General features: G+C 44.8%; 1 protein-coding gene across 1 annotated transcript in view; it reads left to right on the top strand.

Moving 5' to 3' along the window:
- LOC137301577 (integrin alpha-11-like) overlaps nucleotides 1-19,653 on the top strand; it is a 104,449-nt gene extending 84,796 nt beyond the window's left edge. The window contains exons 25-30 of the mRNA XM_067971131.1: nucleotides 4,598-4,711; nucleotides 6,420-6,524; nucleotides 8,517-8,630; nucleotides 10,948-11,043; nucleotides 15,024-15,137; nucleotides 15,956-19,653. Coding sequence (XP_067827232.1) covers nucleotides 4,598-4,711; nucleotides 6,420-6,524; nucleotides 8,517-8,630; nucleotides 10,948-11,043; nucleotides 15,024-15,137; nucleotides 15,956-16,033 — 621 coding nt within the window. The 3' untranslated portion in view covers nucleotides 16,034-19,653. The remainder of the gene's footprint in view (nucleotides 1-4,597; nucleotides 4,712-6,419; nucleotides 6,525-8,516; nucleotides 8,631-10,947; nucleotides 11,044-15,023; nucleotides 15,138-15,955) is intronic.
- Nucleotides 19,654-25,503: the final 5,850 nt, after the last annotated feature.

The following is a 25,503-nucleotide window of genomic DNA, read 5'->3' as shown; positions in this document are numbered from 1 at the left end:
CCATAATCTTTGTTCTGCAACCCTAGTTCAAGAAATGGCATTCGACTTTGCAACTACTGAAGTCCTGAATACAGGGGCTCTCTCACTGGCTTAGTAAAAGAAAGAAAGGTCTTGCATTTATATAGCGCCTTTCACGACCTCAGGACGTCCCAAAGCGTTTTTCAGCCAATGAAGGACTTTGGAAGGGCAGTCACTGTTGTAGAATCATAGAATGTAATGTAGGAAATAATTTGCGCACAGCAATGTCCCACAAACAGCAATGAAATAAATGACCACATGATCTATTTTTAGTGATGTTGGTTGAGGGATAAATATTGGCCAGGACACTGGGGAGAACATCCCCTGCTCTGCTCCAAAAATAGTGCCATGGGATCTTTTACTTCCACCTGAGAGGACAGATGGGGCCTCGGTTTAATGTCTCATCCGAAAGACGGCACCTCCGACACTGCAGCACTCCCTCAGTACTGCACCGGAGTGCCAACCTAGATTGTGTGCTCAGGTAAATAGCAAAGAAGGACACAGAACCTTTTCACATCCTCAGGATGTCCCAAAAGCATTTCATATTGAATTAGTTACTTTTGAAGTGGTGTCACTGTTGTTACACAGGGAAACACAGCAGATATTCGCACACAGCAAGATCCCACTAAAAGCAAATGAGCCATTATTCTGCTTTTAGTCCCTGCTCTTTTTCAAATAATGCCATGGGATCTTTTACACCACCAGGTGAAAGGCAGCACCTCCAGCAGTTCAGCACTCCCTCAGTACTGCACTGCAGTGGTAACCTAGATCACATGCCGGAGGGGGGCTTGAACCCACAAACACCTTCTGACGCAGAGGCAAGAGTGTTACCAACTGAGCCAAGCTGGCGTATATGCACAAAGTGCTGTCATATTGGGCTATACAGACCAGGGGTGTCCCAGGTTTAATCCTCGTTCTGAGCTGGGATACTGGATCTCTGCTTTGGTGCCACTGAAAGAGGTCGAATTGGTGCCAGTGGCCCAGACCAGGAAGGAGAAAATTCTGCCAGAGGTCCTGCTTCTGATGATTATCCAATGATCCCTGCTGGAAAATGCCCTTGTGCGGATGTCAGGTGAGGGCGTCGCTGGCAAGGCCAGCATTTATTGCCCATCCCTAATTGCCCTTGAGGAGGTGGTGGTGAGCCTCCTTCTTGAACCGCTGCAGTCCGTGTGGTGAAGGTTCTCCCACAGTGTTGTTAGGTAGGGAGTTCCAGGATTTTGACCCAGCGACGATGAAGGAACAGCGATATATTTCCAAGTCGGGATGGTGTGTGACTTGGAGGGGAACGTGCAGGTGGTGTTGTTCCCATGCACCTGCTGCCCTTGTCCTTCTAGGTAGTAGAGGTCGGGGTTTGGGAGGTGCTGTCGAAGAAGCCTTGGCGAGTTGCTGCAGTGCATCCTGTGGATGGTACACACTGCAGCCACAGTGTGCCGGTGGTGGAGGGAGTGAATCATAGAATCATAGAGTCATAGAAGTTACAACATGGAAACAGGCCCTTCGGCCCAACATGTCCATGTCGCCCAGTTTATACCACTAAGCTAGTCCCAATTGCCTGCACTTGGCCCATATCCCTCGATACCCATCTTACCCATGTAACTGTCCAAATGCTTTTTAAAAGACAAAATTGTACCCGCCTCTACTACTGCCTCTGGCAGCTCGTTCCAGACACTCACCACCCTTTGAGTGAAAAAATTGCCCCTCTGGATCCTTTTGTATCTCTCCCCTCTCACCTTAAATCTGTGCCCCCTCGTTATAGACTCCCCTACCTTTGGGAAAAGATTTTGACTATCGACCTTATCTATGCCCCTCATTATTTTATAGACTTCTATAAGATCACCCCTTAACCTCCTACTCTCCAGGGAAAAAAGTCCCAGTCTGTCTAACCTCTCCCTGTAAGTCAAACCATCAAGTCCCGGTAGCATCCTAGTAAATCTTTTCTGCACTCTTTCTAGTTTAATAATATCCTTTCTATAATAGGGTGACCAGAACTGTACACAGTACTCCAAGTGTGGCCTCACCAATGCCCTGTACAACTTCAACAAGACATCCCAACTCCTGCATTCAATGTTCTGACCAATGAAACCAAGCATGCTGAATGCCTTCTTCACCACCCTATCCACCTGTGACTCCACTTTCAAGGAGCTATGAATCTGTACTCCCAGATCTCTTTGTTCTATAACTCTCCCCAACGCCCTACCATTAACGGAGTAGGTCCTGGCCCGATTCGATCTACCAAAATGCATCACCTCACATTTATCTAAATTAAACTCCATCTGCCATTCATCGGCCCACTGGCCCAATTTATCAAGATCCCGTTGCAATCCTAGATAACCTTCTTCACTGTCCACAATGCCACCAATCTTGGTGTCATCTGCAAACTTACTAACCATGCCTCCTAAATTCTCATCCAAATCATTAATATAAATAACAAATAACAGCAGACCCAGCACCGATCCCTGAGGCACACCGCTGGACACAGGCATCCAGTTTGAAAAACAACCCTCTACAACCACCCTCTGTCTTCTGTCGTCAAGCCAATTTTGTATCCAATTGGCTACCTCACCTTGGATCCCATGAGATTTAACCTTATGTAACAACCTACCATGCGGTACCTTGTCAAATGCTTTGCTGAAGTCCATGTAGACCACGTCTACTGCACAGCCCTCATCTATCTTCTTGGTTACCCCTTCAAAAAACTCAATCAAATTCGTGAGACATGATTTTCCTCTCACAAAACCATGCTGACTGTTCCTAATTAGTCCCTGCCTCTCCAAATGCCTGTAGATCCTGTCCCTCAGAATACCCTCTAACAACTTACCCACTACAGATGTCAGGCTCACTGGTCTGTAGTTCCCAGGCTTTTCCCTGCCGCCCTTCTTAAACAAAGGCACAACATTTGCTACCCTCCAATCTTCAGGCACCTCACCTGTAGCGGTGGATGATTCAAATATCTCTGCTAGGGGACCCGCAATTTCCTCCCTAACCTCCCATAACGTCCTGGGATACATTTCATCAGGTCCCGGAGATTTATCTACCTTGATGCGCGTTAAGACTTCCAGCACCTCCCTCTCTGTAATATGTACACTCCTCAAGACATCACTATTTATTTCTCCAAGTTCCCTAACATCCATGCCTTTCTCAACCGTAAATACCGATGTGAAATATTCATTCAGGATCTCACCCATCTCTTGTGGTTCCGCACATAGATGACCTTGTTGATCCTTAAGAGGCCCTACTCTCTCCCTAGTTACCCTTTTGCCCTTTATGTATTTGTAGAAGCTCTTTGGATTCACCTTTGCCTGATTTGCCAAAGCAATCTCATATCCCCTTTTTGCCCTCCTGATTTCTCTCTTAACTCTACTCCGGCAATCTCTATACTCTTCAAGGGATCCACTTGATCCCAGCTGCCTATGCATGTCATATGCCTCCTTCTTCTTTTTGACTAGTGCCTCAATCTCCCGAGTCATCCAAGGTTCCCTACTTCTACCAGCCTTGCCCTTCACTTTATAAGGAATGTGCTTACCCTGAACCCTGGTTAACACACTTTTGAAAGCCTCCCACTTACCAGACGTCCCTTTGCCTGCCAACAGACTCTCCCAATCAACTTCTGAAAGTTCCTGTCTAATACCATCAAAATTGGCCTTTCCCCAATTTAGAATTTTAACTTTTGGGCCAGACCTATCCTTCTCCATAGCTATCTTAAAACTAATGGAATTATGATCACTGGTCCCAAAGTGATCCCTCACTAACACTTCTGTCACCTGCCCTTCCTTATTTCCCAAGAGGAGGTCAAGTTTTGCCCCCTCTCTAGTCGGGCCATCCACATACTGAATGAGAAATTCCTCCTGAATACACTCAACAAATGTGTTTAAGGTGGTGGATGGGGTGCCAATCAAGCGGGCTGCTTTGTCTTGGATGGTGTCGAGCTTCTTGAGTGTTGTTGGAGCTGCACTCATCCAGGCAAGTGGAAAGTATTCCATCACACTCGTGATTTGTAGATGGTGGAAAGGCTTTGGGGAATCAGGAGGTGAGTCACTCGCCACAGATTACCCAGCCTCTGACCTGCTCTTGTAGCCACAGTATTTATGTGGCTGGTCCAGTTAAGTTTCTGGTCAATGGTGACCCCCAGGATTTTGATGGTGGGAGATTCGGTGATGATAATGCCGTTGAATGTCATGGGGAGGTGGTTAGACTCTCTCCTGTTGGAGATGGTCATTGCCTGGCACTTGTCTGACGCGAATGTTACTTGCTACTTATCAGCCCAAGCCTGGATGTTGTCCAGGTCTTGCTGCATGCGGGCTCGGACTGCTTCATTATCTATGGGGTTGTGAATGGAACTGAACACTGTGATGCCCCCATACACATCCCCACAGTTGAGTGAGATGCCAACACATTGAAGCAGACAGTATTGGTGGGTTCAAGAGACAATGGGATGTGTTTTTTTGGCAACAGAAGGGATTTCAGAATAGTGAGAAGGTGGGTAAGAGGTTCATCTATCAAAAATGGATGGGCTTGTTGGGCCAATTGGCCACTTCCTGTTCCTAAAAGTTCTCATGTCCTTATCTCGGTTTTATTGCAGCTTCAGAATCTGGGGCGATTCACTGTTAGCCACCTGCAGGTGAAAGTGACCATTCCGACAATGACCAAAGGCAACAACCTCCTCCTGGTCCTGACCAACAACTCCACTAGTCCGGTGAGTACAGAGATGCTGAGCCCAAAGAGGGGTCCTGGTGGTGACACCCCCTTTCAATGAGAGGGTCCTGATGGTCCCCTGGCTGGAGAATCTAGAATTAGGGGGCATAGTCTCAGGATAAGGGGTCGGACAGTTAGGACTGAAATGGGAAGAAACTTCTTCATACAAAGGGTTGTGAATCTTTGGAATTCTCTACCCCAGAGGACTGTGGATGTTCAGTTGTTGAATATATTCAAGACTGAGATTGATAGATTTTTGGACTCTAAGGGAATCAAGGGATATGGGGATCAGGCAGGAAAGTGGATTTGAGGTCGAAGATAAGCCATGATCTTATCGAATGGCAGAGCAGGCTCGAGGGGCCGTATGGCCGACTCCTGCTCCTATTTCTTATGTTCTTATGTGACACTCCCTTTCAATGAGAGGGTTCCAGATGGCGATATTCTCTTCTATTCCTCCTTTAATGTGATAGCAGTTTTACATTTTATCTGCAAGTACCCTGCATAAAAATTCAACATTTTTATGTGCTGATAATTTAAAAACCTCACTTTATGAAGTTTTTTCTCTTTTTCTTGCCAAGCCTGCCCCTTCTTTTTCCTGAAGTGAGAAACACTTTCTCTGGTACTTTCCTTAGTGGCCATTATTTGAACCTTGGCGATGAGTGTCAGCAGGCTATTCAACCACGGGGGCATCACCGTCAACCAATCCTGCTCTCCCCTGACACCCACACACCCGCACTCCCAGCGGAGTCACTGGATAGTGATCAGGAGGAGCAACTTCGGCTGACAATCCACTCCCTAAACCAGCAGAGTTGAGGCCAATGGCAGCACCGCTGCTGCTGGCCTCGCTGAAATCCGCACAGACCAGGGATCCAACCTAGAATCATAGACTCGTTACAGCACAGAAGGAGGCCATTTGGCCCATCGAGCCCGTGCCCGCTCTTTGGAAGAGCAATCCAGAGGGTCCCACATTCCCCCATTCCCCAACCTGGGGCCTTCCTGGCCTGTGTAGCTCAGCTACTCACTGGATAAGCTCACTCAGCCCTTGAAAGAACTTTGTGAGTTTGAATATTTTGCAAACTGTTTTATTGCAGGAGCTGGGCAGTGCAGCGTGTCCTGCCTTTTCACCTCCAGGTCTCTGGTTCAAATCTTGCCCAGAATAGTGAGCTGGAATGGCCATGAGTGAAACAGGACAGGACATTCTCAACCCAATTGACATTGGGCAATAGCCAATGGCACAGAATTGCCCAGAACCTTTCTGGGTGTCTCCTCTGAGAGGAACATGGGCCTGCTTCTGTTTCTGACAACCGATCAGGTTCAGGAAGTTCAGCCATCTTTGACCCACTCTCTGGAATTCTCTTCCTAATCTCCTCCATCTTACTGCTTCTCTTCCTGCCTTTAAAAACCTTCTTGGTATCTCAAATATGCTTCACTCACCTCTTCTAACTCTTCCCATTCCAGTCTCTCCTACATGAATCACTTTGGCACGTGACTTGCAGTAAAGGTACTATCTCAGCGCGTGTTGTTGCTGGTGATGATTTTAAAAAAAAAATATTCGTTCATGGGATGTGGGCGTCGCTGGTGAGGCCGGCATTTATTGCCCATCCCTAATTGCCCCTTGAGAAGGTGGTGGTGAGCCGCCTTCTTGAACCGCAGCAGCCGGCACGTTCCTTTTATATATTTACCTTTCTGCTGTGTTCAATGCGTTGCAGGAAGATGGAATCCAGTGCAGTGTGACCAATCACACAGAAATGCAGCAGTGGCACCGTCCCAAAGGACAGGTTTTCGCAGAAGATCTCAGGCGCTACGAGAAGCTGGTAAGGAGGCTTTGTTGTTTAGTGAAATCGGAACTTGAACACAAACATAAGAAGCTGTTTGATGTCAGAACCTTTGATCTGAGCCAAGGGCTTTCATCTGTTTATAAAGAGGAACAGCCTGCACGATATTTCTTTTCTAATCCTTCCGTGTTTTATTTTCCTCGCTCAGGTTATTTTAGCCCACGCTCTATAATCTCCTCCCCACCTCTCCTGGAGCGCGCGGACTCTCACTGGGATACGATCCCACTGCCCTCCAGGAATCGCCCAATTGGCCATTGCTCACGTCCACACACACCCCGCACTCCGGGAGGGATCAGGAGCAGGTACGCTGACCAATATTCCACCCTTGGGTGCTAAGGTCAGTTGGAGCACCTCCCCACTGAAGCCCTGAATGAAAACAGCTGATTAATTATAAACAAAGAACTAGAAGACGGCAACAGAAAAGAGCTCAGGGCCTGAAATTAGGTTGTAAGATATTCTGTCTGATTACGCTCCTGTGAAGCGCCTTGGGAAGCTTTACTGGGTTAAAGACGCTGTATAAATGCAAGTTGTTGTTGTAGTGTCGGACTGCTCAGTGCATGTGTCTGAAATTCCTCTCTCCACTTCACTGACAGAGGCGTTGATCCAGATAAAATATCATCCAATGGGATAATTTCAACACCATAAGAATTTTCAGGAAAAGGACTTAACAACAAGTGCATCCCTTCCTGATATCACTGTTTCCCCCCATCCCTTCGCCCACCAGAAATACATTTAATTGTCACTTGAATCCACTGATACTGTCTGCTTCAGTGATATTCACTGGTAACTTACTCCATAGCTCTGTTACCCTCAGTGTTAATGTTCCACCTGACTGTCTTTTGACCTCCCTATGTGCTAATGTCTATCCACTAATATATGGGCCCTTCACTCTAGTGAGCAAATCCAAAAAGGACATCTCATTTTAAAAGTGGGACAGAAAGCTTTGGTTACAAGCAACTGTCTGCAAGTGAGCATACAGTGCCCCAATATAAACCGTGTCCCAATATAAACCAACCCCCACAATGGAGGGGACATCCATTCACTGAGTAATCATTGTGATTCATTCGAGAGTAGGCCACTAAATTCTTTTGCCGACGTCATGAACTAAAACTCCTCCAAACATGTTGCTACAATTGGCCTCAGCTCCCACCCCAGACTATTGAGTGGAAAAAATCAAGCGGTGTTCCTGCTCCATTGCTATATAGCAAAAGAACCAGAGGGGAGATGAGCAGAATTTTTTTTTTTACGCAGCGAGTTGTTATGATTTGGAACGCACTGCCTGAAAGGGCGGTGGAAGCAGATTCAATAGTAACTTTCAAAAGGGAATTGGATAAATACTTTGAAGGGGATAAAATTGCAGGGCAATGGGGAAAGAGGAGGGGGATTGGGACTAATTGGATAGCTCTTTCAAAGAGCCGGCACAGGCACGATGGGCCGAATAGAGCTGTAATATTCTATAATTATATGACTCGTTTTGGAAAGTGTGTGTTTGTGTGAACTTCAGTTAAGCATGGTTGTGATGCCCTCCACAACCTGTCAACACTCATCTGCCTTAACAAATGCAGCATGACTTGTTGGGCATGGTAACCAGGGGTTCCTGGTGTCTATGGAACAGTGCCCAGACATGAGTCAGTGCCTGCAGGAGAAGATAGGAAAAAAATGGGGAGTGGGAATGGGGGGGAAAGAGAGGAAGCAACAAAAAAAACTGGAATGAGACAAGATCATTCACCAAAAAAAAATGTTATTTCTCTTTCCTTGTAAATATTTTTATGATGAACTCATGCCAGAATCATAAACAGTAACCAGAAGTCTGTGATCAGTTAGGGCAGTCTCAATTTCCTGTTAATAAGTGATCTTCAAAGCCTGGGTCTGAAAGGCACTGCCACTACACCTCCAGTTCCTGCATTTGACGTTTCATTTATTCTGTGTTACCGTGGCCAGTTTTAACCTTGGATGTTTATTATCTGACAGGATGCCAGTAATGCTAAGTGCACTCTCCTGATTTGTGAAGTGAAGAATTTTAAAACCAATGAAGAATACACCATTCAAATCTTTGGAAGACTCTTGACTGATTCGCTGATGTCAGTAAGTATAGAAACTTCACCGTAAGCGATGAAGTAAACTCTTATGTCCCTCCTCCGCCCAAAACTTGAATGCTGCACCTATATCTGTAGAGACTCTTCAATCATCTTTCTCATGCTCTTGGGCTAGAAAAATCTTGTTCTCTAATAGGCAATCCCCTCCCCACTGGGCTGTGTCTGATGTGGCTCAGTGGGTAGCATTCTTGCCTCTGAGTCAGAAGGTGGTGGGCTCAAGTCCCACCCTAGGGACTTGAGTACAAAATCCAGGCTAACGTCCGTACTGAGGGAGTGCTGCACTGTCGGAGGTGCCGTCTTTCAGGTGAGATGTTAAACTCAGGCCCTGTCTGCTCTCTCAAGTGGATGTAAAAGATCCCACGGCACTAATTCGAAGAAGGGCAGGGCAGTTTCCCCCGGTGTCCTGGCCAGTATTTATCCCTCAACCAATGTCACTAAAACAGATTACCTGGTCATTATCACATTGCTGTTTGTGGGACCTTGCTGTGCGCAAATTGGCTGCTGCGTTTCCCTACATTTCAACAGTGACTGTAGTTCACTGGCGCTTTGGGACGTCCTGAGGTGGTGAAAGGCGCTATATAAATGCAAGTCTTTCTTTTACGACCACCTGAGCGGGCAGACGGGGCCACGGTTTAACGTTTCATCCGTAAGACGACACCTCCGGCAGTGCAACACTCCCTCAGGAGCGTCGGCCTGGATTTTGCGCTCAAGTCTCTGGCGTGGGACTCGAACGCACAATATTCTGACTCAGAGGTGAGAGTGCTACCACACTGTGCCACGGCAGACACTGGGGACCTGAACCTTCACCTCGATTTCTAAATTTAAAAAAAATCATTGGGGTTTCACGCAGTACCTTGGGTCAATCGAATATCAGGATAACTTCAGAGGGGCTAACGATGTCTGGCTTTAATTTACATTCCAAATTCCTTCAGCGTTGCTTCATCCCAAATAAGACGAGAAAACATTAATTTTCTTTGAAAACCCATCTATTATTGTTGCTCTGTAAGAGAAACAGGCTTCATAACAAAAGCCACAGTCCCCTGAAATCATCATTAAAACTGATAAAGAAACCACTTGAGTTCAGTGTCTGTGACACTGAGGCTGGAATAAGTGGAATTTATCCAATGGATTCAATACGAGCTTTTCTTTCTCCCCCTAGACGAGACTTGAGAACGATATCTTTTCACGGGATAAATGTCAAATATTATGTTAAGAGGCCATCTGGAATTGTTGGCTTGCAAGCTGGTAGTTCCTGCAAGCACACATGGCGGGTTATTTAAAGGAAAAAGCACATTGACTGAGCCTCACTTGTGACCTGCTGCTGTCCTGAGTGTGAAAGTCGAGCAATCCTTTCTCACCTCACACCTCAAAAGGGAATTGGATAAATACTTGAAGGGGAAAAATTTGCGGGGCTATGGGGAAAGAGCAGGGGAGAGTGGGACTAATTGGACAGCTCTTGCAAAGAGCCGGCACAGGCACGAAGGGCCGAATGGCCACCTCCTGTGCTGTATGATTCTATGATTTACCTTTCTATCCTCTCCTGAAAGTGGTGACCCGTTCTGTGACAGAATTCCACAAGTTTTTTTTTAATTCATTCTCGGGATGTGGGCGTTGCTGGCAAGGCCGGCATTTATTGCCCACCTCTGATGTTGGGCCTTCTTCTTGAAGAACTACCGATAGCCGTTTAATACAACCGAATGTCTTGCTAGGTCACTTCAGAGGGCAGTAAAGAGTCAACCACATTGATGTAGGACTAGAGTCACATCTAGGCCCAGACCGGGTAAGGACGGCAGGTTTCCTTCCCTAAAGGACACTAGTGAACCAGTTGGGTTTTTACAACAATCCGACAGCTTCATGGTCATTTTTACTGATTCTTTCTTTCAAAATCGAATTCAAATTGCCAGGGTTGGATTCGAATTCACTGTTCTCTGGATCGACTAATCCAGTAACATAACCACTGCATTACCATACTCCTAATGCCAGCACTCCTCCGTCACAAACCAGAGTGGCCACATCAGCCCAGTCAATGACTTGTCAGCAAGTTGTTCGACAGTGGGGGTGAGAGTATCACAGCCCAAACCTGACCTTCGCACCCAGGCACTTTTCAGCAGGGGTCGCTGGAGAATGATTGGAAGTTGGTAACGCCGGTGGGCTTTTAACCCTTCATATCCCAGAGGCACTGAGGCCAATTGTAGCATCTCACCTGCCACCGGAGCTGCCAATTGGCCCGGCTTTGGGGGGGGAGGGAATGAAAATCGGGCCATCGTCTTTTCCACATTGAGTGTTATCCTTGTTTTTTTTCTCAGCTCAAGTTTAGGTCACTGTTACTCGTAACCACGGCAACGCTTGACATTCGGGAACCCAGCACCATGTTTATAAAGGAGATGGGAAGGAGCCGGCACGTAAGTGAATCAGCGTTCGCTGTACGCAGGCACGCCCCGTGGAAACGAGTGGCGAGTCCCCGGTCTCGGCCTGGGTTGTCAGGGTGTGTAATTGACCGAACATTAGGCCGCTTCTCAGCGGCAGGGGAGGGGGGTGGGGGGAAAGGCCATAGGCTGCTGTCATGGCTACAGGGCAGAGTTGCCAACCCTCCAGGAATGTCCAGGAATTGAAGATTAATCACCAAGTCAACCCAGGAGAAAAACCATAGGGGGCATTTGAAAAATAAAATCTGTTTTCTTTCGACACCTTTTGTTTATTGGTTATAAAATTGCTGTTTGACTGACAGTCCAGAGCCGTCCAATCGGAGTCAACAAAGAGTCTGTTCGCATTCCAATTGGCCGGGGAAGGCATGACGATGTGAGGATAGACATGTTGGACGACCAATGAGGGGAGCGTGGGGGCGGGGCAATCGGAGGGAAACAATCATGTGATGAAATCTCCAGGAATACAGCCAACCAGAGTTGGCAACCCCACTACAGAGGTCTTGGGGAGGGGGGGTCAGTGACCTGGCCTCTCAGGTGAGGAGTGATGACTGTCAATCGCAGGGAAGGATGAGAAGATTAAAAGAATTAAAATCTTCAATTCATTTTTTTTAAAAACATAAGTTAATTGTTACCTGTGAAGAGATAGAGAGGAGGCCATTTTGTTAAGCTTCAGTGTAGTTTGCCTCACTGGTAGTGTGCCACACATACACAGCAGTGAGTCTGAGCTTCGTTCCCCGTCCTGTGCAGAGTTAGCTGATCTCAGTCCAAGGAACAATGTTCACTTACCTCCACGGTCGGTCTCCACTGCCTCCATTAGCCACTGCCGATCCCCATATCCTTCATTCTCACTGTAAAGGGGAGTGAGAACACACTGCTGGCAAAGGGAAAGGGAGAAATGTTCAGCTGGGAGGAGGGGGGGAATTTGAGGCCGAAGTGAGCAGATGGGAGGGGCGAGGATACCATCAGGAGGGGGCATGAGGTTGGGTTTGAGATGCACAATGGGCAGGTGTGGAGAAGTCGTTGGAGAGGGAGGGAGATTGAACCAGACGATGGGTTGGACCATGAGTTATATCTTAGGGCAGCTTGCAATTTGCAACGCCCGTATCCAAGATATTACTGCAGGGAGCACAATTACACCAAGAACAAGTGTGTCACCGGCATCTTCAATCTTCCCCCCCTCACTTGCACCTGCACCCAGTTAGAATATAATAAAATGAGAACCACATCTGTTGACCTGCCCCTTCTCTCTCTCTCAGCAGTATCTATAGCATTTAATTTCCAATCGAAAAGGAAATCTTTCTGTAATAACATGTCTCATTCTTTTTTTTTAATATCCTGCTTTTAGGGTACACAATTACCTTTTCTCAATTTGTTTTCAGAACAACCCCCAAGTAAGGAAATTAAGTCTTAGGAATTCATAGCATTCCCAAAGTAATGATATTGCACCCACTCCCCAGTTCAACTATTATTGGGAGCCTTGGCAGCCTCCAGCTCCACTTCAGTCAAGCTGCTTCAGGTGGTGTTGTGCTGACCTCTAGTGGGCTGCGGATTTCCCTGCATTAGCTAGCATCTCTCAATCAACCTCATTGCAGGAAAGAAAAGACCCTGCATTTATATATCGGCTGCTGCTGCATTTCCTACAATGCAACAGTGACTGCACTTCAAAAAATGCTTCATTGGCTGTAAAGGCACTGTATAAACGCAAATTCTTTCATTTTATTTGTTGACTGGGATTTCAGGGTTTTTGCCTCCATTTCCCTAACCCGAAAATCCATGTTGATCACTCTTTGCTTGAAGAAGGGTTTCACTGGTATGGAACTGGGGTGATCTGTTGGTGGGACATCAGTGCACGTGCTTTCCTGTAGTTGCTATGTGTCGTGACATTGGATTCAAATGCAAGGAGAGCTTTCTCCGGCTGGTATTTCTACTGAATGAAAGGACTCAAATCTATAAAATTCCATTTCTATATCATGGAATTCTGTGCCCCCGAACCCATGATTTTCTGACTACTAAAATTAATGGCCAAAAGCTTAGAAACAGAAATTGAACCCCATGGTGACTTATCGCTGCCACATGGACTGGTCGAAGCAAAGAAAATTGATGCATTTAAGGGGAGGCTTGATGCACACATGAGGGAGAAGGGAATAGAGGGATACGGGGACAGGGTGGGAAGAGGTAATTAGAGTGGGAGGAGGCGCGTGTGGAGTATAAACACCGGCATAGACCAATTGGGCTGAATGTTCTATTTCTGTGCTATAGATTCAATGTAATTCTATGTAATCACACTTCTCAGGGCATTCCCTAGTCCTTCACGTGCAATGAATTACAATACTCTTGATATTTTGGTGAATTAGGCATCCACTTCACACTCACTAATGTCCCACAAAACAGCAATTAGAAGAAAGTCCAGTTAATCTATTTTGGTGATGTTGGTTGAGGTAAGAATATTGGCCAGGACACCGGGAGAACTAGCTGCACTTTTTCAAATAATGCCATAGGAACTTGGCTGCATACAGTGACACCACTATTCCTGGCTAGAGTGGAGATGATTGGGTAATTCCCCCGTCAATCACGCCTGGAGACCGCACTGCTATCAGTGACTGGGATTGATTTTACGCACATAATTTGTATTCTGTAACTATCCTCCTCTCACTGCATTTTGCCGGAGAAATCACCCTGCATTTATCGGGAGAAGTTGCTGTAATTGCGGTCATGAGGTCTGTTTCCTTATAAATAGACTCTAGACTTGTTTGCTGTAGTGCGCTGTTTAAATGGATTCTGTTTGCTGAGTAAAAAGACTTGGTTTGCTGTAAAATAGACTGTTGTATGTCCTGCCCCGCCTCCAACTCATTGGCTGACACGGTGGTGTCAACAGAGACTCTGGCAAATTAAGTGCGTAAAATCATTCCCAGTCACTTATAGCAGTGCGGTTGATGGGGGAATTACCCAATCATCTCCACTCAAGCCAGGAATAGTGGTGTCACTGTATGCAGCCTTCAAAGTCTGCCTCAGTGGACAGATCGGCTTTGGTTTAAAGTTTCAATATGAAGGACGTTTTACCCTCCTTGTGCAGCAGTCCCTCAGTACTGTGTTGGAATATCAGTCTAGTTTCATGTGCTCAAGTCCTGGAGTGGGACTTGAACCCATGATTTTCTGATTCATATGCAACTGAGCCAAGTTGATACCTGTGGACATTATAAACTAGTTCATTCAGAACATTCCCACAGGTGTGATAGATTATTGGACTGTGAAAACTATCAACTCTCCTTAATGCGAGGTAATGAATGTGTTTTGGCTTCCCTTTGACTGGCATCAAGGCAACACATCTGCTAACCTCTTACTGAAGAAAATAGATGCCTTCCAGATGCTAAGGAAGGTCCTTCCAACTATAATTATATAACTACAGGCTGACTATTTGGATCACAACTCGGAACCGGTCCTTGACGCTCAAAGTGCTCTCTCATTGGGCCTCCTTCTCCCTAATAAACAAATGTGTTTTGTGATACTGGCCAGCAACAACTTGAATTCCTTTAGTGCCCCTCGTACAAAAACATCTCAGAGCCCTTTACTGGGGAAGGAAGGCACAAAGCTGGAGATGGGGAAGGCTAAAGACATGGTCAAAGAGATCATTTTTTAAGAGACGTTTGAAGGAAGGAAGGGAGGTAGCAAGGCAGGGTGGGTTTTGTAGAAAGTTCCAAATTCGAGGGGTGCAGTGACTGAAGGCTCAGCCTTCTCTGGTAAAGTGGAGGGGATGTGAAAGAGCGGTAGCCCAGAGTCAGAGGGGGCATACAGCATAGATCATCCAGATAAAGTGGGGCAAGACCGTGAAGGGTTGTGAAAAAGCAAGGATGAGAATATTGAAGTCAATGCATGATGGAAACAGGGAGCCAGTGTATAGATGCCAAGGACAAGGGTCAACAGAACCCATCATAATAAGCTTGTACCTCTTGTTACAGATTACGCTTCCAATGACCAAGCAGTATGAGTCTGAGGTCCCACTTTGGATTCTAATTGGAAGTTTGTTAGGAGGGCTTCTTCTGCTTGCACTGCTCACTCTCGCTTTATGGAAGGTAAGGCCAGTGTTGCATTGCAACTTGTAAACCTTCGAGCATTTACCTGCCAGTACTTCGGGGGGGGGGGGGGGGGATTGTACCAATAAGCACACATATTCTGTAGATCTCCTGATTTCATCTGTTCGTGAAGGTTTATTTGCAGTTGGTTGTCTCCCATGGAAGATTGAGTGGGTTACATGGTCTGTAATAATACACCATCTCAGGTCACATACTACTGTATTATATTACTGAATCTAGAAATAATAAAATGTATGTATTGACATAAGTCCTCTATACAGTGAGAGATGAGAGCATTTGCCCTACAGTCTAATACAAGCACTGGCTGCAGTTGGCACTCAGCAGGTTCCTCCTATTCGATGGAAGTGCTTCTCTAACTGTGCCCAGTCCCCATAATGTGGGGAAAGATTCAGAAACAACGAGACAGGCACAAGATCTGTAGCTGTGCAGCTGCTCATGAGTCTTGAACGTGGCTTTAAAACTAGCTGTGCATTCGCCAGGCTTTGCCCCATCACAGTTAGTGCAGACTCGAGATTGTATCGTTCTAGCTGATGTCAAAAAGAAGCCCCATTTAGACTGGTAATACCATATAACCAAGATGTCAGGCATGGCAAACGGGAGCTGTTTAGCTTTGCCGCTGTTGGCACTTTGCCATCAGATGCATCTCAGGCACTGGCAACGGGCCCATTATACTAAAGGCAGTTCAGTTTGTAACGGGGGGAGGTGGGGTTGGGGGTTGGCATTGGAGAATTACATCTGTGGATTGTCATGGGTCCCCATTAACATTAACCCTTTTCCGTCACTTCTCTGCCTCACAGCTTGGCTTTTTCCAAAGTGCTTATCGCAAGAGGAAGGAGTCCTTGGCTGCCCGGAATGGCTCGATAGGACAAAGTTAACAAAAAAAGCATAGAACTTTCAAATCTCTAAAGCCACTACTGTCAAAGCAAATGGTGAACAAGAGAAAGTGCGAATTCATTAAGCAATACTGGACTCAACGAGGTGGGCACTAATTGGCAATTACTGTATGCCTGGATCAGCCCAGTCACCAGATGCACCTTCTTGTTCTATTGTTTTTTTGTTGACACCACACACTTTAATTGGTCTTCTAAGGTGCAATGTGGTTTAATTCCCAGAGCATAACCCATAACAGGGGCACAATGTAGATTACATTTCTGTACGTTTTGGAAACTTGAATTTTGATTGGCAGTATGGCTGTGCTAAACAAACTGCAATAATACAGTCACAATGTAAGTAAAACTGCAGTGGATGAGCCAGTGCCCCTTTTACAACTGTCAGGAATTATGCCTGCCCCTTTAAGTGGCAAATAGGGCCCAAACCAGACAGGTGATTTTCTTTTTAAAACAACAGAAATTCCTAATGATTTGCAAAACCTTGACCTATTTTTTAGTATGCTATCCGCCATCTTTGTTTAGGGGCCCAATAGAAATGTTTTTAAGAAAATGAGCAGCGATTTTAATAGGATTTACAGAATGTAATCTTTTTTTGATTATATTGCCCTCCTGAACCTCTCGCCAGCACAAACCATCTTTCAGGTGTGATGGAGGCGCAGCCCAACTAAGTCATGTATTCCTCCTTGGCTGTTCTACCACATCACGATGGGAAGATTCAATTGTGAGAGGAAGGCCCAGTCTGGATATTTTGTCCCCTCCGCCCCTCCAACCAACTCCCACATACCAAGAGGGAGAATTGCAGATTTATCCATCAGCTAAAACTTGCCCAAGGCGACTGGACAACAGTCAAGCCACCAATACCCAGCTCCATTGGTAAATGCATCACCTGCTATGGAACTGAGTCACACAGACCATGAAGGTCCCAGATTTGATCCTGGTCCATAGTGACCTGGTCAATCTCACCCTGCGAACGTGATCTACTAGAGGTCTTTAAAATTATGAAGGTGTTTGATAGGGTAGACGTAGAGAAGATGTTTCTACTTGTGGGGGAGTCCAAAACTAGGGGCCATAAATATAAGATAGTCACTAATAAATCCAATAAGGAATTCAGGAGAAACGTCTTTGCCCAGAGAGTGGTGAGAATGTGGAACTCGCTACCACGTGGAGTAATTGAGGCGAATAGCATAGATGCATTTAAAGGGAAGCTAGATAAGTACATGAGGGAGAAAGGAATAGAAGGATATGCTGACAGGGTGAGATGAAGTAGGATGGCAGGAGGCTCATGTGGAGCATAAACACCGGCCTAGACCAGTTGGGCCGAATGGGCTGTTTCTGTGCTGTAAATTCTATGTAACGCTCGCTACCAAGGCTCGCAGGTGAAGAATAGCCACTTGGGTGAGGTAGCGGAGAGTGGTTAGCACGCACGGAATCGGACCGGAGCAAGAGTCGACACTTTCAGGATAAGAGGGGAAGAAACAACAAAAAGCCAGCAATCGAACTCTCACTCCTGTGGGTTGGATGTCAATTGTAAGAACGTAAGAAATAGGAGCAGGAGTAGGCCATCCGGCCCCTCGAGCCTGCTCCGCCATTCAATAAGATCATGGCTGATCTCCGACCTCACCTCCACTTTCCCGCCCGATCCCCATATCCCTTGATTCCCTTAGAGTCCAAAAATCTATCCATCTCAGCCTTGAATGTATTCAAGGACTGAGCATCCACAGCCCTCTGGGGTTGGGAATTCCGAAGATTCACAACCCCAAATTTCTCCTCATCTCAGTCCTAAATGTCCGACCCCTTATCCTGAGACTATGCCCCCTCTCCAGCCAGGGGAAACAGCCTCTCAGCATCTACCCTGTCAAGCCATATCAGAATCTTATACGTTTCAATGAGATCACCTCTCATTCTTCTAAACTCCAGAGACTACAGGCCCATTCTACTCAATCTCTCCTCATAGGACAACCCTCTCATCCCAGGAATCAATCTAGTAAATTGGAACGCTGGGTTAGAGATGTCAGTTGGGTAGAAGCACTGACTTATCCCACAGATTAGCAAAGCCTCATCTTTTTTTTCCATTTACATCTAATAGAATGGCACTGAGGATTTGTCTTATTGTTACAGAGAAGCCACCAGCTACATCGATCTTTCAAAGTAGACTTATTAGAGAAAAGTAGAGTCCCTCGATGGTTTAGTGAGGTAAAGGCACAATCTGGTGTAGTACTGAGGTCCCAGCTCAGCTGATCTCAGCCTGGCCAGGATATTGGGTTTAGCGGCCCTGGGCGAGGATGAGGAACAAATCACCCAGGGTTCCCACGCCTGACCACTATCCAGTGACTCCCGCTGGAAAGTGCTTTGTGTCTGAACGTCAAGATTAGGTTTGGCTCGAATGCGCTGCGTGGATTACAAGTCGGACAGAACTCGCTCAATGGCCACTTGCATGGGGTACCAGAGTGTGTGGAACCCAGACGTACCCCAGCAGGAGGCAGTGCCTTCAGGAGAGGAGAGGAGAAAACTGGGGAGGCACGGGGCAGCGCAGAGAACCTATTATCAACATGGTTGTCACAAATATCATTTAGGGGAGGGGTTAAAGCATAAAGACTGCTTCTAGTTTTCTGCCCTACAAAGAAAATAAAAGAGCATTTCAACAGAATTAAAATGAAATGGAAGAGGCAAAATGGATAGAGGCAGAGGGAAGATTATATAAATGAAATACAATAAATATGAATGGATTAATTGATAAATTCCTCATTCATTGCTATTTTCTGGTGCTAATAACCTACCCATTCATACACAGGCCTTGTGTAAATTGTGATCACTAATATTTGCTAATATAATGTAGGTTAGCTGTAGCAGCCAATTTGCACACAGCAAGGTTCCACGAACAGCAATGAGATAATGACCAGATAACCTGTTTTAATGACGTTGATTGGCCAGGACACAGAGGCGAACTCACCTGCTCTTCTTCGAAATAGTGGCATGGGATCTTTTACGTCCAACCTGTGAGGGTAGACGGGGCCTCAATTTAATGTCTCCTCCAAAAGACACATTTTGACGAGAGGTCCCACCATCTTACTCTCCCAGTTGTTGACTGACCTGCTCTGTACTTCAAGCATTTTCTGTTAGTATTTCAGATTTCCAGCATTCACAATTTCCCTTTTCAACCCCACACTCAGAGGATGTTGAACACCGTAAGCTCTAGTATATACGTTGCAACCAGTGAATAGGTTGCATTGTAATGGTGAGCATTTCAAGTTTGAAAAAAAAACAATAACACACAAGTGTATAAATCACATCCAGATATCTAGAACTTGTAAAAACTGTGCACAAAGGTACGACTGATAGAAAGAGATTTTACGGTACGTTCTCATCCAACATAACCTAATTAAACTTGTGTAAAATTTCTATGCTTTGGACATTTACAGATGCTGTATTATATGTAAAACAACTCTTGTATATGTAAATATTTGGAAAGTATTTGCCTTTGTATTTCTAAGTGTTGAAAATTTGTAATTATATGAGCAAAGACTATTTACCTGAATGTCCTAATGTTAGTCGTGTGACATAAGATGGACTGTGTTCTTAAAAGAAAACTAGGTTTTACACTGTTACTGAGGCTACTCGTACTTCCTTTCACATTTCTTTATTAAAAAGGGACGCTGATTTCAGCGAGCGGCAATTTAGACCCTGTAATTAGCCTCTGCACCTCCTCGATTAAGGAGGGAGGGATAAATCAGCCAGAGCACCTGCTCCTGATCACTATCCGGTGAGTTCTGTTAGAAAGTGCACATTAAGCTCGACTGTGAGGCCCTCCATGGGCGAGTAGCCCACCGATATTCATTGTCTTGGGTCACACCTGAGGAACAGCCATTAGAGCACAGCGATGGGAGGGAATAAGCTGCCGGGGCCTCAGTCAGCATCTTGGGGAGTGGGCGGCAGAAGAATGCGGAGAGAGGGGAGGCAACAAGAAGGGAAATATGGTTGCATTGTGCTGTACGGGCATAGAATCATAGAATGACACAGCATGGAAGGAGGCCATTTGGCCCATCATGCTTGTGCCGGCTCTTCGAAAGAGTTATCCAATTAGTCCAACTCCCCTGCCCTCACCCTGCAAATTTTTCCTGGCAGGTTCTCACACTGAGGGTCATCAGTCTCAGTGGTGTAATCGTAGGCAGCCCAACACATAGACCAGGCATTTCCTTGCAACACTCCACAGTGTCTGATCTACCAAAGAGCCAGCACAGGCACGATGGGCCAAATGGCCTCCTTCTTTGCTGGATCATACTACGATACTAAAGCATCAAAGACAGAGACTTAAGCGACAGTCTGTGCCATCAGGAGTGGTGTTTTTGTAACGGACTTTTGATTTTCTTTAAGACGTGACTGTACAGTTTTCCACATGGTACGTACAAAAGGATAAAAGAAAGAACTTTTGTTTTATAAGTCTCTCACTGTAACTATACCCTCTCATTCCTCATATCATCCTAGTGAATCTCAGTTGCACTTTTTCCATGGCTCCAAAACCCTTTCAATATTGAAGTGTCCAAAACGGCACACAGTACTCCAGCTGTGGCCTAATCAACTATTTAATTCATTTTTAGACTACCAGACATGAGATTAGACGAGAAGTCAATAGAAGTTAAGTTGTATTTCAGGATCCAATAGCAGAATGTGAACATAGGCCAAGGAGGATAGTAATTAATCTGACCAAGTTAATCCTGGAAAGACTGAGCAACACTAATGGAGATTGAGATTGTCAATGACCAATTTCTAGTAAGAAACTGCAGAACCACAAAAGGCGACACAAAGTGACTGCCCACTTTATTGCAGAGGTTGCTCCTCAACTAAGACCTCGTTTGGTGTTATTGAGAAGAAATCTGTGAAGAAAATGAGCTATAGTTCAGGCAAGCTAAACTGATAGCAGCCTTTAAGAAAAAATAGACCTTTAATGTCAGTCATCTGAGAATGGAATAGCAGAGTGAAAAAGGTTTTAGTTTGGACACACAGGAAAATGCTTTCTTTTATATAGCATCTTATTATGCCTCTTGGAAACATCTAAGTGCTTCGCACAATGAATGACTTTGAACTGCAATGACTGCTGTTATTTGGCAAATGTGGCAGCCATTTTACACAGAGTGGCATCTCTCAAACAGCAAGTCCATAAGTGAGGAGTTAATCTGATACAATAGCAAGGAACACCCACAGAATATCAAACCTGAAAGGGTAGCTGAAAACTGATGGGCCTTTGGGTTGGATACCAATAATAGAAGACAACATATTATTAAAGCGTCCAGATTAACAAAGAGCATTTTGGTCAAAAAAAAATCAAGCTTACTGACCGAATGGTCCCTCGTGATGTCATAATTGGCCACAGACTGCAATTTGAGAGTACGGAATTTACAAAGTTTGCTGCAAAATGTAAATTCAAACAACATTACTTCAAGCCTAAAAATTCCCTCAGTGAAAGGGAATGTCTGAAAGCAGCTTGAAATCCAACAGCGATGTAACGACTATTCTCAATGAATCCACTGGCGACAATGGATCACCAGCTCAACAGGTACAAAAAAAACCAGCACCGCCTACAGCCATCAAACCATTCAATACAGCACGGAAAAAGGTAAAACCATTCACCCTCACGGAAGAGATTATGTGTCAACCAGTTGCAGTGAAAGGACAAGGTCCTGATTAGTACAAGAATAGTTACTGGAGAAAACAGTTCAACTGGAGGCTGATGCAGTGCTGTCACTAGGATTTCAGTAGTGGTGGGTGGTATTTTTTTTGTTTATATCCACTTGAACTGAGAGAAAAAAAACACAATTAAAGATTCTGATCTTCCAAATTTGGCTGGCCAGAGTATTTTGAACCAGGGTGAAGTACTGGTGATTATATGCCTGTGATTGGTGATGGTCGTGATGGGAACAATTTGCAGTAATGAATAAAGAGCATCACATAAGGAGCAGATCACCACAACACTAAAATGCTTAAGTAAAATGTTTCTAATGGCTAAATAAGTCTAATGACAGCGCTAGTCCAGCTATATCCTGAGCACAGTCTAAAGAATGCACAACTAGATCAACTCCAGAGAAAGAAAAAAAGAAAAACACTGACCGTGCATTTATATAGCGCCTTTCACGACCTCAGGACATCCCGAAGCGCTTTACAGCCAATTAAGTACTTTTCAAGTGTAGTCAGACCAGGTAATAATGAGGGAAACTGGTACAGTAATTCAGAATGATTCTTTCATCTAGTAGGAGAATCCACAACAAATAAACATAAATCTTAAAATCTAAACTAACCTGGTTGAAAGCAAATCCAGAAAAATGTCAACAATAGCAAAATATTGCAGGCGCTGTAAATCTGAAATAAAAACAGAAACACTCAGCAGGTCAGGGAGCATCTGTGGAGAGGGGAAGGTAGGGTTAACGTTTCAGGTCATGACCTTTCATCAGAACCGAGAAAATGTCCTTGTGCAAATGGTTATGAGAGTGTGGAATGAACAGCCCTAGAACATCACAGATGCAGAATCAATTATTTTAAAGGGCGATAGATACTTACTTGGGAAGTTAGGGGATTGAGGAATATGGAGAATGGGATTGTAGGGCCTCTTTGCTTTCTGAGGGTCCAATCAGATTTCAAAAGCACAAACAGAAACCAACAATGCCAGATACCAGGGTGGACGTCAGTAACAAGGTACATGCAAGATTCAGGTGGTGGCAGCAATACCGGGGGGTGGGGGGGGGAGGCAAGTGTCCATCCAGAACCTGCGGGCAAGGCAAGTCAACATCAGAAAACCCTGTTCCAGGTCACAGACTACCCATGAGCAACATCATGGGATGTCCACTTGTATTGCAATACTGAAAGACCTGCATTTATATAGCGTTTTATCACATCTCCCAAATCTCTGTGCATACAATGAATTACCTTGTAGTGCATAGATTGCAGTATACATCATTTCACTCTTAATCCTGGGGCAGCTATTTTCCCTCCCAATCTTACAAATGAAAGAGAATATAAACTGATCTGGGCATTTCCTGTAAGAGTACCCTCTGTGGGTCTCACAGCTCACTGCACACCTGTGCACTGCCTTGCAAATCACAATTATGGACGAGGAAGATCAGTCGGCCCATCTTATTTCATCCCGAGCTTGACCCCTAGCCCCACCCCTATCGTAGCATCCAATTATTCTCATCTCCACTCCTCTATTCCACATATTGATCACTCGCGAAGAGTTTCCTGATATCCGTTCTAAATCTACCTTTTACTAATTTAAACTTGTGTTCCCCTTCTACTCCTGTTTACTTTTCCATTCCTTTAACAATTGTTTATCTCCAATAGCTCGCCTCTCAAGATGACTCCTTGCTTTGCTAAAAAGCCCAAGTTTCTCCAACCTTTCTTCACATCTCCGCCCCTTGACACTGGGGATCACCCCCTGGGCTCTTCTCTGCACTGCCACTTGAGTGTCTCCCCTGTTTCTTGGCAACCAGAGCTGGATGCAGTGTTCAAAGCGCAGTCTGACCAGAGTCCCGTTTGATCACTAGTCTAACTTACACTATACTGTTTTGGTTAAGTAGTTCAACATTCTAGTGGCTTTGCTGATTGCTGCTCTGCATTGGTTAGACATGTTTAGTTCTACATCTGCTAACGATGAAGCTGAAAGGTCTCTTTTCCTCCAGCTGTAGCTATTTCAACACCATTCAGAGTACGTATGTCACCTATTTTTCCTTCCAACGTGAAGCACTTTAAATGTTATCTGCCATTGTTCTGCCCACTTACATATTTCATCCAACTCATGCTGTAATTTCAGAGCAGCTTCCTCAGATTCCACTGCCCCTTCCAGTTTGGCATCAACTACAAATTTGACCACTTTGTCTCACATTTCAGACTAGACATTTATATGAACTTAAAAATAGTAGTGGCGCCCAACTCCTCACTTCTTATCTTTCAGCCAATTTCTAATTCATTCCCATAGTTTACCCTGACTGCACGTAACTTTGAGATAAACTAATTACCATAATATTCTAATTCATATCCCTTGAGTACAGAAGATTAAGAGCTGATCTAATTAAGGTGTTTAAGATGATTAAGGGAGTTGATAGGGCAGATAGGAACTACTTCCTCTGGCAGGAGAGTCCAGAACAAGGGGGCATAACCTTAAAATTAGAGCCAAGCCATTCAGGGGTCAGGTTATGAAACACTTCTTCACACAAAGGGTAGTGGAAATCTGGAACTCTCTCCCAAAAAGCTGTTGAGGCTGGGGGTCAATTGAAAATTTTAAAACTGAGATTGATAAGATTATTAAGGATTATGGAACCAAGGCAGGTAGTTGGAGTTAAGATACAGATCAGCCATGGTATAATCGAACGACTGAACAGTATAGAGGGGCTGAATGGCCTACTCCTGTTCATATATTATACACGAGTTTCTGGTTCACAAAGCCGCCACAGAACATAACACACTACACGGTCACTATCTTGACTTTTAATGACAGCAAGTCCTGATTTTTGTTTTCAGTGTATACATTATGTTTATTTAAACAAAAGAGTCACATTTTACAAGGTACAAGAACTCAAAAGTGTTACACATTTTCCCCCTTTCCAACAAAAACAGACAGTACAGCAATGTAATTCAGTGGAAAATGACAGGTAAAAGGGGAGTTTAAAAATCCAGTAATAAACCTAATTTTCCAAAAAGTAGCAGAGCACTTTAAAATTTATAGGGAAAAATAAATCCCCATCTTGGGCAGTGTGGGTGAAAACACAAGTTACGTAAGGTTGTACATCCTGAGGAGTAATAGTGCAAAGTGCCATGGCATTTTAACTCAATACAAGTCAGATAGATTCTGCTCCATCCTGCGTTTTCATTAATACCTCGTGTCGCTGACTCACACTGCCAAACATTTGAGAATCAGTTCTCTGACAGACACGTAATGACCACACTGAGGGAAGGGCACAAGTGTTTTAATTTTTTTTGATTTAGCACAGAAGTCAGAAAGCTGCAAAATCGGTCAGATATACAGTGTACACTTTTTTTTAATATAAGGATTCTCCCCTGCAAAAGCACAACAGTAGCCGGAAGACAAATCGAACATCAAAAGTTTTTCTTAAAAAAAATCAGAAGGACCAGTCCAAAACAAAAGATGTAAAATTTCAGAATGGCATAACAGTTTTTCTCCCCTCCCTTCATTTTATTTGTTAAGGCGTTTGGTGGTAATGCATTCATTCAGGTTTGCTCTGTACAATTCTACACACTGCTTAGTTTGAAGGGTTTAGCCTTAGCAATGGGCCAGTGAAAAATAAAATTTAACAAAAAAAAACAGCAGCACGTTCTCTGGTATATTTTAATTCTAAGCTCCCTCCACATGTGACATTGCCACGGGAGTTAGCAACTAATGACATTTAAGTAGGCTGATCCTTTTAGATATACAATTGGTATTTAGTCTTTAAAGTTTTTATTTTAAATCA

This window comes from Heptranchias perlo, chromosome 34 (assembly GCF_035084215.1).
Source record: "Heptranchias perlo isolate sHepPer1 chromosome 34, sHepPer1.hap1, whole genome shotgun sequence".
Lineage (NCBI taxonomy): Eukaryota > Metazoa > Chordata > Chondrichthyes > Hexanchiformes > Hexanchidae > Heptranchias > Heptranchias perlo.
The sequence above is the reverse complement of the archived record's forward strand: the minus strand, read 5'-3'. Positions and strand labels throughout refer to the sequence as shown.